The 18060-nt window shown below is 46.9% G+C and overlaps 1 protein-coding gene across 1 annotated transcript in view; it reads right to left on the minus strand.

Moving 5' to 3' along the window:
* Positions 1 to 262: 262 nt before the first annotated feature.
* The window catches only part of LOC149434920 (mucin-17-like), a 69591-nt gene continuing 51793 nt past the window's right edge, over positions 263 to 18060 (minus strand). Inside the window, exons 8-9 of the mRNA XM_089663217.1 lie at positions 9170 to 9332; positions 263 to 3384 (exon numbers count right to left, since the gene is read on the minus strand). Coding sequence (XP_089519343.1) covers positions 3225 to 3384; positions 9170 to 9332 — 323 coding nt within the window. The 3' untranslated portion in view covers positions 263 to 3224. The remainder of the gene's footprint in view (positions 3385 to 9169; positions 9333 to 18060) is intronic.

Here is an 18060-nt window from a genome sequence, read left to right on the forward strand (position 1 = left end):
ATAATGTACAAAATATTAGTCCTCACTAACAGAGTTAACCAGTGTACATTGTGCAATGATGAACTTCCCTGGGCACGCAAGGTAGGTCCCCCCAGGCCACACGCAAGGAGAGCAACCTCCAGAAGTCAGGTATGGTTGGTGGGCTATGGGATATTAGCTGTGGGCTAATTGTGCAATGAAACAAGATATAAATACAACTATACAAGATACATTTTAGAGGTGATGTGATGTCAATAAAGGAACATTGATTTTTTCTTGATCTTCTTGTTTACTGAGTCTCCGTGCCTAAAAAGTTCATTTCAAATTCTTCCTCCCAAAATTCTTATGTAGGGACGTGGCCAGTAATGTATCTAGGTTTTGTGCTGCCCTAGGCAACACAAATATCGTCTGCTCCCACAGACATTGACCAACACCACCCCCCCTTCCCTCTTACACGGAGAGAGCCTGACATTGCTGACATTGACCAACAACACTCCTGCCCTCTCCCGGGAGAGCCTTCCACCACCCCCCCCCCTCTTGGTGATAGAGAATAAGACACTCATCTTCACAGCTCCGGACATCCCCAATAATGAGAGTCAGGATCTACATACACCAACAAGCAGCTCACAGCTTCTCTCGGATCCCACCTGGTTCGGATAGTGCGTATGTCCCTTCTTTCATCCCTTCTTCTGGGGGGAGGTGCTGCCCCCCTGAAAACCGCCGCCCTAGGCAAGTGCCTTGTGGTAAATACATCCCTAGACGTGGCACTTTATTACTAACTGGGTTTTGACCTCCTACCACCCGAGGGCCACCCCAACTCTTTAACATGTATTACTGATCTTCTGATGTATTCTGACATCCAGTGGTACTTCAGATCCACTGAAAATTGTTTGTCTTGCCTTCCTGTTTTAGTGCTAGTTAGTACAGTGCCAGCTAGACCCTCCCTGCTTCTTCTATGTTCCCTTAGTTAGCAGTGGTTATCACAGGCAGCTATAGAAAGTCATTGTCTTCTTACACTTTAGAAACTGGAAAAACATCCCTTCTACTGTACTTTGAGAAAATTGCATTAGATTCAGCTTCTCTTATTGAAGAGCTATGTAACAACAACTGAATTAAAGTTTCACACCATTCCAAAGAGGTCAGGCATAACTTTATTCCAATAGAAGTCAGGGGGACAACCACAAAGTAGGGGTCAAAGAGCACCCCCTTTATCTGGGCTTGTTTGACAACAATGTTTATAAACCAGCTTTTGACAAGGCCTGTGCTTATAATTCACACTGAAAAAATATAATTCTAGGTCAAGTTCACTTTTGGTTTGTTCACATTGTTGTCCTGACCCCCCGAAACACATTGGATACTTTTTGTATTGTACCCCTGACTTTTATTGGAGAAAACGTTGTATCTGAACCTCTTATTGGTGTGGCGCTTTCATTTAAATTTTTTGCTACGTTACACTATAAGCCAAGGAGACTGTGGAGATCCTCTAGAGCACGGGTGCTAAACTGGCGGCCCTCCATCTGTTGCCAAACTACAAGTCCCATGAGGCACTGCAAGATTGGTAGTTACAAGCATGACTCCCAAAGGCAGAGGCATGATGGGACTTATAGTTTTGCAAACAGCTGGAGGACCGCCAGTTTGACACCCCTGCTCTAGAGTATAGACGCCACCTGCATGGGAACTAGATCATTTACATCAACATCAATGCTTTAAAGCAGAACTCCACCCAAATGGGGAAATTCCACTTGTCTGTCTCCTCCCCCCTCCACTGCCACTTTTGGCACTTTTTTGGGGGAGGGGTACCTGTTTTTGACAGGTACCCACTCCCACATCTAGGTCAGGTCACTGCAGTGATCTGAGCTGGAAGTTCGCCCCCCTTGCTAGCCCTCGCAGCCTTGTGGGACACTTCACAGGTCCCAGAAGACAGCAGCTCACTCACAAAGTGCAGTGTGATTTGCACATGCACAGTAGGAAACCGGACGTGAAACTGCAAGGATTCATTGCCGGTTTCCCTTACTTAAGATGCCAGCACCCGAAGCGGATTTAAGAATCGGCTCAGGCAAGGACATAGCTGGACCCCTGGACAGGTAAGAGCCCTTATAGTGAAAGTCAGCAGCTACAGTACTTGTAGCTGCTGACTTTTAATTTTTTGGGGGGAGCCCAAAGCTCCACTTTAACTATAACACCAAGATAGCCCTGTGGGTCCAGCACTATCTTTCTACTTTCCTCAACTTATTGAAGAGTTAAGCTGCCTGTGGATGGTGCTATGTCAGCAAATAGTCATACTGTCCACCAGACTGGGTCTAAGAAGTTATTGCATATATTGACATTTCAAACAGAACATATAAGTCCAAATAATAGAAACACAGCAAAGTGACACATTTTGGGGCTTTAAAGGTCAACCTTCATTAGTGCTTAGATTGATGGTTGACAGGGGCAGACTGACCATTTGGAGACTCGGGCACTGCCTGAGGGCCCAGGGTCAGTAGGGGGCCCCATGAGATGCCCCTGGTACCTTTTTCATAGGCTTTTTTGAGTTTGGGCAAGGACACAGGGACCCCATGATCCCCTATTGCCCGGGGGTCCCATGAGTTTTCAGTCCGCCCCTGATGGTTGAATTAGATTCTTATAGAGGGAGCCCTTTGTAAACTAGCCATTGAATCAGGGTTTTCAATTCAAGGGGCCAATTTATTCCAGAGTTGATTTAACCCCCCACTAGCTATCAAAAGGCCAACAAAACCAATCTAAGCTCTGATGGAGGAGACTTATACCTCCTGAAAAGTGTTGGCGTCTCATCTTTGTTATCTTTGGTTGCCTGTGATGAAATAAATATATTTGAACTCCGTTAATTTTTGGCGTGGAACTCTTATTCGCCTTTACGTCCAATATTTTCAAACTCACCGACCTAAAACCTGATCAGAAAAGTCCTTACCTGCATACATATTCTAGCTTAGTGGCTTAGAGTATTGAAATCACCATGGGTCAGCATAGCAATCAGTCAGGTAGTATTTGCAGTATTGGAAGTCATCAATGGCACCTTTTATGGAAAAGATTTCCTTTAAAGGAAAGACTACCATGGCAACATTTCTCTCAGCAGCTCTTTGGTTGACCAGACCCTTAATCACTGATGTTTGAGCACTGTTCAAAAAAGTGCATTGTAAAGTGTCCAGTAAACAATTCACAACTCATTCCAGTGATCCATCCACATTATGGAATAGGAGAACCACTATAATCACAAAAAGTCCTCCTCAGTAGTAATACTTCTTTCTGTAGAGGAAGACCCCCAGAATCACAGACGTGATCACCAACACAGCAACGGTGGCCCCAACCCCTCCATACATGGCTGCGATTAGCACGGCTCCACGACATCTGGAATAGGTGTACAGGTACTTGTCTGTGTTGGGACAGCTGTGAGAAGAAGAAAGAGAAAAGTGTGACCAGCACACAATGCTACCAACATACAATAGGTTCTGAAAGACCCATAAAGAGATAATCTGAGTTCTTTATAAACCACAGCACTCATGGACCACCTGGAAGGGTTAGGAGGAGAGCAGAAGTGTGCTTCCTTAACCCCTTGCTACGTAACTGCCTTATTCCCATGCTTCGCCATCACCAATCAAATTCAAACTTCTAAAGGAGGTTTGAATGTTTGGTAGCTAGGAGAACCATCTTGATTTTTTTTGTTTTGTTTGTTTATCAGGCACCCCCGCATATGACGTTTTCTCTTTCCTCTGGCATTGGTCTTGGTATTTGATATAATGGTCACCATTTAAAGCTAAAAACTCTGAGGCTGTGTGCTGATGCTACCTCAGGGTGTAGGTCCACAACAGTCCAAATTAAAGAGGAACTTAACCCCCCACATATTATTTCCCTGCTTACCTGTATTGTTGGGCTCTCTTCAAAACACATACAGTACTTACCCTTCCAGTGAATCCAGCATTGTTTTGCTGTGAATTGTTGCTAAGTTGACATAGCCGCCATTTTGGTTTTTCACATAGATGGGATCTAGCTTCTTCTTATGGGTTCAAGCAACCAGCTCCCGATTATGATATGCACTGGCCCTGCCCTCCATCGCTGGTCCTGCAACCTTCTGTGAGATGTGACATAGTATTCCAAGAAGGTTCAGGATCAAGCTCATGTTATTCTCACCTAAGTGAGAATGGTGGCATGAGGGACCAGATGAAGAATATAACAAAAAGGTGAACAAATATGAAACAAATGTTTCCAATTGTGGAGGGGGGACTTCTGGAAGGGAACAAACTACTGTTTTGGAATGAAGGTCTGCTTTAAAGAGGCACTTCAGTCCTCCCTTTAGTTGATCTACCCCCATATGGTGCTGCCATTATGGCATGTGTGCAGATGTGTCAAAAGAAAAGGTCCATAACCTGCACATCAAAGGTAGACCCATGTGCCTAAAGTGAGATTAATGGCAGACTCAGCTCATACTCCAGCCAGGCCACGCCCCCAACACATTTTACTTTGCCTATTGGAGCTTAAAGTGTTACTAAACCCAGGACCTTGCCTTCACCATATCTGGTCTCCCACAGTACACAGAACAAGGAAATGCAATTATTTTTAGTAACTATAAACTGCTAAATACCTTTTTTCATCAGCAGTATATAGCAGTCTTGTGACTTTTATCAGTGTCCAACTGAGAGTTGGTTAAAGCTTGTAGGAGGAGTTTTCATTCTCCTCTCACTGCCCTAAGAGATTGCATAACCCCTGACCCTCTGTCTGGACAGTGCTAATTGGCCCTGTGCTGATCACATGCACCCTCCCAAGAAAAATAAAAAACTATCTAGCAATACACACCAAACTGAGCATGTGCCGAGTGTCCCCTAGGCTGTGTTTTATCAGGAATGTAGAAAAAGGGGTGGATCAGAGAAGACAGGATCAAATATCCCTTTTACTCAATGCAGAGGATTAACTCCTTAAGTTCCACAGTGAGTATAGCAAAAGTCTCTACTGATAAAAGGCAGGGCCTGATTAACATAGGGGCTATTGGAGCTGCAGGTCCAGGCCCATACCTTAAGATGGGCCAAGCCCAGTGGCATATGTGAGTCACTAATGCTGTTCAGCCCTGTTCCGTGTTCTGTGTACACATGATTGATATGTAAATCGTATATCAAACTCCCCTGACCCAGTCCACCATCACCACTGCTGAATCATACCTACATGCGGGATGTGAACAAGCCCTGCCTGCCACTGTGATGCCTGTCATCAGCTTGTACTACAGAGGTGAACAGAAGGATGGGGGGGAGAGGAAACAGTGAAGAGATTACAGTTTGGAGTTCAAAGAAGGAGTGTGCAGAGGCGGGCGGGGGGGAAGGGCTGTGGTGCCGCAATGAGCATAGGCATGTAAAGTGCACTCCTCTCCTCTACATACCACCCACCGACCTTCACTCCGAACTCCTCTCCTTGCACATACTACCCACCGCCATACACTCCGCACTCCTCTCCCTGCGCATACTACTCACCTCTTTACACTCCGCACTTCTCTTCCTCTAAATACTACCGCACCGCCATACACTGCACACTCCTCTCCCTGCACATACTACTCACCACCATACACTCCGCACTTCTCTTCCTTTACATACTACCCACCGCCATACACTCCGCACTCCTCTCCCTGCGCATACTACTCACCGCCATACATTCTGCACTCCTCTCCTGTACATTCTACCCACCGCCATACACTCCGCACTCCTCTCCCTGTACATACTACCCACCGCCATACACTCCGCACTCCTCTCCCTGTACATACTACCCACCGCCATACACTCCGCACTCCTCTCCCTGTACATTCTACCCACCGCCATACACTCTGCACTCCTCCCCCGGCACATGCTACCCACCGCCATACACTTCGCACTCCTCTCCTACACATACCACCCACTGCCATACACTCTGCACTCCTCTCCTACACATACTACCCACCGCCATACACTCCAAATTCCCCTCTTTCATATGCTACCTGCCACCATAGACTCTGCACTCCTTTCCTACACATACTACCCACCGCCATACACTCCACACTCCTCCCCTACACATATTACCCACCGCCATACACTCCTCCCCTACACATACTACCCACCGCCATACACTCCGCACTCCTCCCCTACCCATACTACCCACCAACATACACTGCGCACTCTTGTACACATGCTACCCACCACCATACACTTCGAACTCTCCTCTTCCACATACTACCCACCGCCATACACTCCACTCTCCCCTCTTCACATACTACCTGCCGCCATACACTCCACACTCCTCTTCTACACATACTACCTATCAACATATAGTCCACACTCCTCCCCTACACATACTACCCACCGCCATACACTCCACTCTCCCCTCTTCCACATACTACCTGCTGCCATACACTTCACACTCCTCTCCTACACATACTACCCACCGCCATACACTCCGCTCTCCCCTCTTCCACATACTACCCACCGCCATACATTACACACTCCTATCTACCGACCGCCATTTACCCTGCACTGCTCTCCTGTACTTACTACCCACCACCATACACTTCACACTCCTCTTCCGCACATACTACCCATCGCCATACACTCCACTCTTGCACATACTACCCACCGCCATACACTCCACTCCTGCACATACTACCCACCGCCATACACTCCACTCCTGCACATACTACCCACCCCCATACACTCCACTCCTGCACATACTACCCACCGCCATACACTCCACTCCTGCACATACTACCCACCGCCATACACTCCACTACTGCACATACTACCCACCGCCATACACTCCACTCCTGCACATACTACCCACCGCCATACACTCCACTCCTGCACATACTACCCACCGCCATACACTCCACTCCTGCACATACTACCCACCGCCATACACTCCACTCCTGCACATACTACCCACCGCCATACACTCCACTCCTGCACATACTACCCACCGCCATACACTCCACTCCTGCACATACTACCCACCGCCATACACTCCACTCCTGCACATACTACCCACCCCCATACACTCCACTCCTGCACATACTACCCACCGCCATACACTCCACTCCTGCACATACTACCCACCGCCATACACTCCACTACTGCACATACTACCCACCGCCATACACTCCACTCCTGCACATACTACCCACCGCCATACACTCCACTCCTGCACATACTACCCACCGCCATACACTCCACTCCTGCACATACTACCCACCGCCATACACTCCACTCCTGCACATACTACCCACCGCCATACACTCCACTCCTGCACATACTACCCACCGCCATACACTCCACTCCTGCACATACTACCCACCGCCATACACTCCACTCCTGCACATACTACCCACAGCCATACACTCCACTCCTGCACATACTACCCACCGCCATACACTCCACTCCTGCACATACTACCCACCGCCATACACTCCACTCCTGCACATACTACCCACCGCCATACACTCCACTCCTGCACATACTACCCACCGCCATACACTCCACTCCTGTACATACTACCCACCGCCATACACTCCACTCCACATGGAAATGATAGGACTGAAGATGACTCTATCAAGAGACAGTACTAAATGCCAAAATCAGATACCCGGTTTCCCTGCAATCACTTGAAAAGCCTCCTGAGTCATGTTTGCTATGGAAATCACAGACCAGCTATAACAGAAACAAAGTAACCTTTAGTGTATCCCTACTGCATATATGTATTTGCTAGGAAAGAATAGGTAGAGTGAACATGTAGGTATGTATATTTTTAGTGGAGTGTGTCTTGTATTGTAGTTCTGGACTTAGCAAATCCTATTGGAGATGTGTTTGCACCGCAGGCAAAGCAGGTCATTCACAGCCTAGTGCATTTGAATGCATTAACCACTTCAAGTCCGGACACTTTTACCCCCTTCCTGTCCAGGCCAATTTTCAGCTTTCAGCGCTTTCACACTTTGAATGACAATTGCGCGGTCATGCAACACTGTCCCCATATGAATTTTTTAGCATTTGTTTGAGACAGATAAAACTTTATTTCGGTGGTATTTATTCACCACTGGGATTTTTATTTTTTTTGCTATATAAATGAATAAGTCCAAGAATTTTGGAAAAAAGTGTTTTTCTTATAAAATTTTGTAAATAAATAATCTTTCTTGATAAATCTTGGCCAAAATTTATTCAGTTATCTTTTTAGCAAAAAAAAAAAACCCAAATTAGTTTATAGGCAAAAAGTATAATTTAAAAATTTTTTTTACATTTCTATTTTTATTTTTTTAGATTATTATTTGTTTTTTTTTTAACATACTGTCACCCTAGCAGTACAGTGTCACCATAGTGACACTGTACTACTTGTGGGGTGGTGATGAAGATTTATTTTTTTTTTTTACACTGATTGCTTTTATACCCATAAAGGCTGTAAAAGCAATCATTTCTCCTTCTCTCTGGCTGCAATCTTGCAGCCATTGAGAAATACTGTGTGAGCTGTGATTGGTCACAGCTTGTCATATGGTACAAGGCTGTTGTGAATAGCCTTGTACCATGTGATCTCTGTGATCATTCACAGATTTCACACGTAGTAAGCAATGATGTCAGAAGTGACATCTTGCTTACACCTATTCATGTGATCACTGATTGGCCAATCAGTGATCACATGATCAAGACCTCACACAGAGGTCCCGTACAGCGATCGGACACAGTGGGCACCGGATCGTGGTGCACCGCTCTCCCAGGAAGCAAGCACAGTCCAAAATGGCGGGCGCCGTTTATGAATGGAAACCCGCCCCTGCACTGCCACCGTCTGGCCATTTATATACGGCGGCTGGACTGGAAGCGGTTAAAATGTAAAAGCACTTTGTTTGACAGTGCCAGTTGTGTACACAAGCCCCTAGTCATAGCGATCATGTCATAGCATGATTTCCCAGCATGCAATACAGCTCTATTGAGGCTTCTGTGAGCTGGTCTGTGTATAAGTGATGTATAACAAGATTGAGGTGGTTTCTGAGCCCCTACAAAGGGCTGTCAAAAATTGATAAATCAACAAAATGGAGCCAAAGGACAAAGCAAAAATGAGAAATGTAAAATCATAAAGAAAGGTGATAAAATAAAATGGAAAAGACTCAAAATGCACAGCAAATGTTTAAAGGGCAGATAAAAGCAATAAAGGGGGTTTACGGCTCTAAAGCAACTTTACTCACAAGCATTCAGCTCCATCTGTTTTGATTTGGCAGGTTCCTCCATTGCAGTTGACTTTTTTTGGTGAGGCTAAATCACACTGAGATACACAGGATAGACCTCCATCTTCAATCACATCTTCAAAGTAGCTAACAAAGAGTGCACCAATGTTTCTCACGCAGAGCTCTAAGGATGAAATAAAGAAGAAATTACATGCTGCTCTGCTTTTATAAAATAGGCCCAGGCATGGGTAACAAAGGAACAGTGTAGACCAGGGGCGGACTGACCATTTTGGCACTGCCCGAGGGCCTGGGGTCAGTAGGGGGCCCCATGAGATGCCCCTGGTAGCTTTTTCATAGGCTTTTTTGAGTTTGGGCAAGGACACAGGGGCCCCATGATCCCCTATTGCCCGGGGCCCCATGAGTTGTCAGTCCGCCCCTGGTGTAGACTCATAAAATTCACCTAACCCTACCAGACCACATAACCTGGTTCTTGGTTACAGTTAAAGCAATTGAGCTTGGTCAAGGACCTACCCCCTCCTGTGACTTGATAGTGAAGAAGTCCTGGCATGCTAATGATGTTTTTTCTCAAGCCAGCAGACTCTCCATGACATATTGAGAGCACTGTGTGAAGCCATAAAGCCTGATTGGCTTATAGTTCTGCCCCACCCTCTCTTAGTATGACCCCCTCTGTACAGAAGATTACAAAGAAAGACCAAAGTACTATTTCAAAATACGTTTCTGGAAAGGTTTGTGAATTTTTAGTAAATACTTAATGGGATTAACTATTTTTTTTTTTGCCAGAGCCATTTTTCCATTTTTGTGCATGTTTTAAATATGCTGCATAATTTAGGCCTAACAATTACTTAAAACCCCCAAAAGCACAATATATTTCCTGAAAGCAGAGACCCTATGTAATAAAATGGTGGCAGCTGCAGGTTATTTATAACCTATATTGTCAATTGAAAAAAATACTCAATTTAGTGCACACAAACTCAAAACGATAACCTTTTTTTTGTAAATTATAAAAAATAAAGTTGAGTCGAGTAAATAGATACTAAATATGTCAAGCATCAAAACTGTGTTCACCTGTAAAATGGCAAAAACTAAGGCACCCCATACTTTTCCATAGGCTTTAAAAGTTTTCACAGTTCATCAGTTTAGAATTACCAGTGAATGATGACCCTACAATTATCGTTCTCACTGTGGAGTGCGCAGTGATACCTAGTATGTGTGGGGTAATCTTAGTTTTTGTACACCAGTGTTTTTTAATTAACACCTAATGTCACCTCTGCACCCTGTTGAAGCTGATGGAGCATAGACTGTGCTTAATCAGCTTCTTCCCTAGCCATAGCAGTCAGGGTCTGAATGCTCTGAACCCAGAGGTGCTCAGAGCTGAGTGCTTCTGGGTTCATACTATCCAGGGGAGATTTGCAAATGGATGTTCATTGAGCTTTCAACCAAACACCCACCATGGAGGCCTTGGGTACCCATGAGGGACAGGTGAACCCAGGACACTTGGTGGAGGAGGTTCAGGTAGGGGAAGGGGGGTAGGGTACACAGCACATTCAGGGGTGTATTTACCACAAGGCAAACAAGGCATTTGCCTAGGGTGGCATTTTTCAGGGGGGCAGCACTGCCCCCCAGAACAAGGGAAACACGCGGCATGGGGACCTGGTGGGTTCAGAGAGAGGCTGCAGGTTTCATGACGGTGTATGCACAGCCCATCTGTCGGGGATCGCCGCGCCACTGGGCTCGGCGCAGGTGCAGTGCACCGCCCTGTGCAGGGACGCGGGTGCCGGGACCTGGCCGACCGCGGCAACCAAGTTCGCGCATGCGCAGTAGAGACCGCGGGCGCGCGCCTGGCACCAATGGCAGCGCAGGGCGGGATATTTAAACGGCCCTGAGCTGTCATTCAGTGCCTTCTGGTCTCTTAGAATCCTGTGTACCTGTGAACCTGTGAAAGTAAGTTACTGACCCGGATTGTGCCCTGACCTTGCTGTTTTCTCCTATTCTTGACCCTTGCTTGCCTGACCTCTCTCCTGAATGCCCCCTATTGGATCTGACCTGCTGTTGCTGACCTGGCGTGTGACTCGACTATTCTTTGCCCGCTGCTCTGTACCGCACCGTCCCCATAGTTACCGACCTGGCTTGTCTGACCTTGCACTTGCTCAGCCATCCATCCATCCCTCTCAACGGGGTCTCCAGACCTCCTCATACCTGGCTCTCTCCCGTGGGAGCCCCTGGCGAATACCCCTACCACTGACGGGTGTTCCCAGTAGTCACGACCTGGTCCCGGGGTACTCCAAGTCCATCCCCACCATCAGGGGCTCTGGTGAACAAGTACTCCGGGGCTTAGACTCCATACGCTGGGAACGACCGATCAGTGGAGTGCGAGTGGTACCACCGGGCGGTCCCTTACACCATCTCTTGTTCCCGGGGATGTCCAGAGCTGTGAGTCTCTGGTAGTGGGGCAGTGGTAGTGGAAGGCTCTCTAGGGTGGGGGGCAGGGGTGTTGTTGGTCAATGTCAGGCTCTCTCTGAGGGGGGGCGCCGACTTTTGTGTTGCCTAGGACAGCACAAAATCTAAATACACCACCGAGCACATTATTGTAAGAGGGGCTGGCAAAGCGCACCTGTGCTTTTGGCCATCCTTAGCTCAGGGTAGAGTGGGATGATGCTGTGACCTGCGGCCAGGTAGCTGGTGGGAGGTTTGAATAGTTGAGTGATTACTGGATGGGAGTCTTTTTTAAGGCCTGTAAATATCTTATGAGAGGAAGATTGAAATTTATCTTGGGGAAGATTTCCAGCTTCATTATCTGCATTATTCATCCCTCATTTTGGGCTGCGTTTAGTGACCGGTGTGTTTCGGTCAGAACGTCCGGTAAGGGGCTTAACCATTTGGGTGTTTTGGTGATGGTGGATCGTGTGAACTCCGCTTTGGACATTTTACCAGAAACGTTTCTGAATATTTGGACTTTATGATTATTTAATTTGATTTAGATTAGCGCTGCATCTTTTTATTATTTACATTATTGTACATATAGAAGTACATGAAGAAAGCTGGCAACCAGGCGTAAAAATATAAAGAAACTATAGAAGCTATAGAAGCCAACCATTATGTTGACAGCTACAAAAGGGTTAAATGTGGGTCTATATAAATTTTGCTTTGAAGACCATATCCAAAAATCTTTTTTACAAAGTGAGGAAGGTTTAGAAAACATCTCAGGATTTATTACTGACTGTGACTCTGTTAGGAAGATTTCCTCCTACTTCCTGTCCTTTTGACCCAATGCCTGGATGTCATGTTTCACATGACTGTCATATTGACTGTCATATGCCTTTACGTGTTTCTATATTTTGTTTCTGCTCCTCCCTTTCCTTTGGTTTAGTTAATGCTGTATAAATAGCCCTCCCCCTTTCCCAGAAATGCATTGCAGCTTCAAGTCTCATGTCATGGAGCAGGAAACATTATGATCTTTTGACCTATCGAATGTTCATTGTTGTAAGATTCTCTCAGTTTCTGGAATAAACTTCACAAGATCTACAAGATGTCTTATCGATTGAGTCATTGACTGTGGTATCCAACTGAGGTTGAAGTTATCGCTATCTCATCACAACTGTAAGTTACAGAGATCACACTATCAATGCTTAGATTGGAGAGACAGAACACTGGACAATGTCTAGCACTCCAAACAAAAAGACCAAGTGTGCCCCCATGTAAGCAGTGAACAACTTCAGCAGAAAATGTTGAAGGTCTAGCCCTTTTTTCATCACCCTCTGCTGAAGTGTCAAAGTCAGCCGTCAAAGTTAGCCACCTCTTCTTCTTACTCCTTGGTCCCTCGGCCCCAAGATTACATAGACTAAGATTAAGGCTGAAGTTCAGCTTTAAAATGGTTATGGTTAGCTTTTAGTGTAGCTAGGTGCTTGTCTGGCAGAGAGAGAGGGAGCAGCTATAGACCCTGTGCTGCAGCAGCCGTATGTTCCTAAACAAGGTTCAGCCTCCACTCACCAGAGGGATCTGGTGAGACTTGAGAAACTGAAAGGACTCGATGGAGGCTGCACTAAACTATGGGAGATGTAGGCTGTGAAATGATCCTGAAATGATAGTAAATGAGGCAATGAACTACAATTCCCAGAAAGACTCCTGTAAGGGGGGGGTGAGCAGTTTGCCCTGGGATAGGAAAAAATTCTGTCTCTTGCTGGACGGGACTGTGGAGTGCTGCTGTATGTGTACTCATTGTAGCCTGAGGCCTGGAGTGCAAAGGATTGAAGTCACCCTGATTGCAGAGCCAGAAGGATTTCTGACAGCCCAGCCAACTGTCCAGATCAGAGTTCAGTGCGTGTCTGAGACTGGTGAGCAGTCGCTTGCAGTGTTTGATTTTACCATTGCTAGCAGATTGCGTAAGAAAGAGGCCAACCATCCACTTAGTAGCCTAAACCTGGCCAGTGATAGGGGTTTGGAAAGACTGATAGACCTTTAGCTCCCAGTATCACCCTTAGCTAGGTCCTTCCTGGTTTTAGGGTTTAGAGGCAGACATTTTGTCCTCCAGTTATTTATGGTGTACAAAACTGGTATCTGTTGTTTATCACTGTTTTGCTTTACCTGTTGGGAATATTTTCCCAAATAAATCCTTTTTTAGCCTTGGTGTGACAAAGGGTGTGGCATTTCCAGGAAGATCATTGACTTTTACAAACGGGGCCCAAACATCAGCGGCTCCTTTGGGGGTAAGTACTTCAGAAGGTAGCAGTTTTCTTATCCCAGATTATTTTGAATATTTTTTACATGGTCCATGTTTCTTGAAATATAGAATGTAGATTTACAGTTGCAAGAAAAAGTATGTGAACCCCTTGGGATTACGTGGAGTTTTGCATGAATTGGGCATAACATGTGCTCTGAACGTCATCTAAGTCACAACAATAGAAGAACACAGTCTGCTGAACATAATACTACACAAACATTAGATGTTGCCATGGTTTAATTGCACATAACATGTAAACATTCACAGTGCAGGGAGGAAAAAGTATGTGAGGCCCTAGCTTAATGACTTCTCCCAGAGCTAATTGGAGCCAGGAGTGAGCCAACCTTGACTCCAATCAGTGTGATGATATTGGATGGGTTGCTGACAGCTGTCCTGCCCTTTAAAAACACACACCTGTTTTGGGTTTACTGGTTTCAAGAAGCACTGTCTGATGTGAACCATGCCTCGCAGAAAAGAGCTCTCAGAAGACCTACGATCAAGAATTGTTGACTTGCATGAAGCTGGAAAGGGTTACAAAAGTATCTCCAAAAGCCTTGATGTTCATGTGTCCACGGTAAGACAGACTGTCTACAAATGGAGAAAGTTTAGCACTGTTGCTACTCTCCCTAGGCATGGTCGTCCTGTAAAAAGGACTGCAAGAGCACAGCGCAGAATGCTGCATGAGGTAAAGAAGAATCCCAGAGTGTCAGCTAAAGAACTACAGAAATCTCTGGCACATGCTAACATTTTTGTTGACACATCTACAATAAGGAAAACATTAAACAAGAATGGAGTACATGGGAGGACACCACGGAGGAAGCCATTGCTGTCCAAAAAGAATATTGCAGCACGTTTGAAGTTTGCAAAAGAGCACCTGGATGTTCCACAGCACTACTGGCAAAATATACTGTGGACAGATGACACCAAGATTGAGTTGTTTGGGAAGAACACACAACACTATGTGTGGAGAAAAAAAGGCCCAGCACACCAACATCAAAACCTCATCCCCACTGTAAAACATGGCGGAGGGAGCATCATGGTTTGGGGCTGCTTTGCTGCCTCAGGGCCTGGACGGATTGTTGTCATTGATGGGAAAATGAATTCCAGAGTTTATCAAGACATTTTGCAGGAAAACGTATGACCATCTGTCCGCCAACTGAAGCTCCGCAGAGGATGGGTGATGCAACAGGACAATGACCCAAAGCATACAAGTAATTCAACAAAACAATGGCTGCAACAGCACAGAATACGCCTTCTGGAGTGGCCCAGTCAGAGTCCTGACCTCAACCCGATTGAAATGCTGTGGCATGACCTTAAGAGAGCGATTCACACCAGACATCCCAAGAATATTGCTACACTGAAACAGTTTTGTGAAGAGGAGTGGTCCAAAATTACTCCAGATCGTTGTGCAGGTCTGATCTGCAACTACAGGAAACATTTGGTTGAGGTTATTGCTGCCAAAGGAGGGTCATCCAGTTAAATCCAAAGGTTCACATACTTTTTCCTCCCTGCACTGTGAATGTTTACATGTTATGTGCAATTAAACCATGGCAACATCTAATGTTTGTGTAGTATTATGTTCAGCAGACTGTGTTCTTCTATTGTTGTGACTTAGATGACGTTCAGAGCATATTTTATGCCTAATTCATGCAAAACTCCACGTAATCCCAAAGGGTTCACATACTTTTTCTTGCAACTGTATATGGGGATGTGCAAAGATGGTGTTTTGTTTCAAGCCCAGCCTAAAATGAGATCAGCCTTGACTTTTGTATATATATATTTTTGGAAAGTTTACAAGTACACAACAGTACTTTTTTACATCAAGAACATACAGTAATTACAGTCAAAACTGGAGCAGCCAGTAAAATGGCAACCTACCCACACCCCTCCCCCCACCCTAAACCTTAATGCAATGCCTCTAATAGGCAAGGATCAAAATCCAATTACTCCTAGATAAGAAAAAAGCAATATCAAAGAAAGTGCAATCATATAACTAGAGATGAGCGAAGAAATGAAAAATTCGATTCGACTGATTCGGCGAATTCGTGGACAATATTCGATTCGAGTCGAATAAATTCGCTGTGAATTTAACTTAAAAAAGGGTGTTTCTAGGCTTCAGAGAGACTTAATATTAGTGCAGAACACTGTACCTTTAATTTAAATGCCCTTGGAGTCTGCTGGGGAAGAGAAATAATACTGTCAGTCAGTATGACATGCAGATGAGTGCCGTCGATCTTAGAATCACTGCACACTTCACTCCTTTGGCCAGTCACGGGGCCAAAACCAGTGTTTGGAGCCACAGTGTGGCGGTGGAGCCAGCAGCAATGGGAGGCCATACAGCAACCTATGACAAAATGGAAACCAGCAGGAGCGTGAGGAGACCTGAAAGTGGCACATGGCAGAGTGGGAGCAATGGGAGGCGGTACAGGGACCCAGGTCACACTGTGGGCCCAGCAGCAGCGTGACCAGGCGGTACGGGGGCCCATGGCCGATATGGGGCTTGGTGGCACCTATGGAAGGCCTGTAATCTGCCAGCAACCTATGACAAAATGGACAACCGCAGGAGTGTGAGGAGATTTCAAAGTGGCACATGGCAGAGTGGAAGCAATGGGAGGACGTACAGGGACCCAGGTCACACTGTGGGCTCAGCAGCAGCGTGACCAGGAGGTACGGGGGCCCATGGCCGATATGGGGCCTGGCGGCACCTATGGGAGGCCGCTAATCTGCCAGCAACCTATGACAAAATGGACAACCGCAGGAGTGTGAGGAGATTTCAAAGTGGCACATGGCAAAGTGGAAGCAATGGGAGGCCGTACAGGGACCCAGGTCACACTGTGGGCCCAGCAGCAGCGTGACCAGGAGGTACGGGGGCCCATGGCCGATATGGGGCTTGGTGGCACCTATGGAAGGCCTGTAATCTGCCAGCAACCTATGACAAAATGGACAACCGCAGGAGTGTGAGGAGATTTCAAAGTGGCACATGGCAGAGTGGAAGCAATGGGAGGACGTACAGGGACCCAGGTCACACTGTGGGCTCAGCAGCAGCGTGACCAGGAGGTACGGGGGCCCATGGCCGATATGGGGCCTGGCGGCACCTATGGGAGGCCGCTAATCTGCCAGCAACCTATGACAAAATGGAACCCTGGGCTGGGGCAGGCAGAAACGCCGTATCTTTATCACGTTTTTCACAGGCCACCGAATGGCGACGCTGCATATGCTGACGCAACGCTGTAGTCCCAACATGGGCCCCCTGGCCACGCTTGACTTTATGGCCACATAGTCGACATTAGGCTACGTTTACTTCCTCGGGCGGCTTGACGAAAACTTGCCACACCGCCGAGTAGGAAACTTTGCACCCGCTACTCCTCACTGGCTGACTGCTACTTCCTCCGTGCACACCGGCACCACTACTGGCTGTGGTGGTAGGCTGCAGTGGAGCTGCTGCTCTACTCCGTGGCCGTTTGCCTCCACTGACAAAGCTGCGACCCTGCTGCCTCCTGGCAGCAGCAATGGGAGGCCGTACAGGGACCCAGGTCACACTGTGGGCTCAGCAGCAGCGTGACCAGGAGGTACGGGGGCCCATGGCCGATATGGGGCCTGGCAGAACCTATGGAAGTCCTCTAATCTGCCAGCAACCTATGTCAAAATGGACAAGCACAGTAGTGTGAGGAGACCTCAAAGTGGCACATGGCAGAGTGTAAGCAATGGGAGGCCGTACAGGGACCCAGGTCACACTGTGGGCTCAGCAGCAGCGTGACCAGGAGGTAGGGGGGCCCATGGCCGATATGGGGCCTGGCGGAACCTATGGAAGTCCTCTAATCTGCCAGCAACCTATGTCAAAATGGACAAGCACAGTAGTGTGAGGAGACCTCAAAGTGGCACATGGCAGAGTGTAAGCAATGGGAGACCGTACAGGGACCCAGGTCACACTGTGGGCTCAGCAGCAGCGTGACCAGGAGGTAGGGGGGCCCATGGCCGATATGGGGCCTGGCGGAACCTATGGAAGTCCTGGAATCTGCCAGCAACCTATGTCAAAATGGACAACCGCAGTAGTGTAAGGAGACCTCAAAGTGGCACATGGCAGAGTGTAAGCAATGGGAGGCCGTACAGGGACCCAGGTCACACTGTGGGCTCAGCAGCAGCGTGACCAGGAGGTACGGGGGCCCATGGCCGA

This window comes from Staurois parvus, unplaced genomic scaffold (assembly GCF_062004578.1).
Source record: "Staurois parvus isolate SC_StPar_1 unplaced genomic scaffold, SC_StPar_1.0 ptg001642l, whole genome shotgun sequence".
Lineage (NCBI taxonomy): Eukaryota > Metazoa > Chordata > Amphibia > Anura > Ranidae > Staurois > Staurois parvus.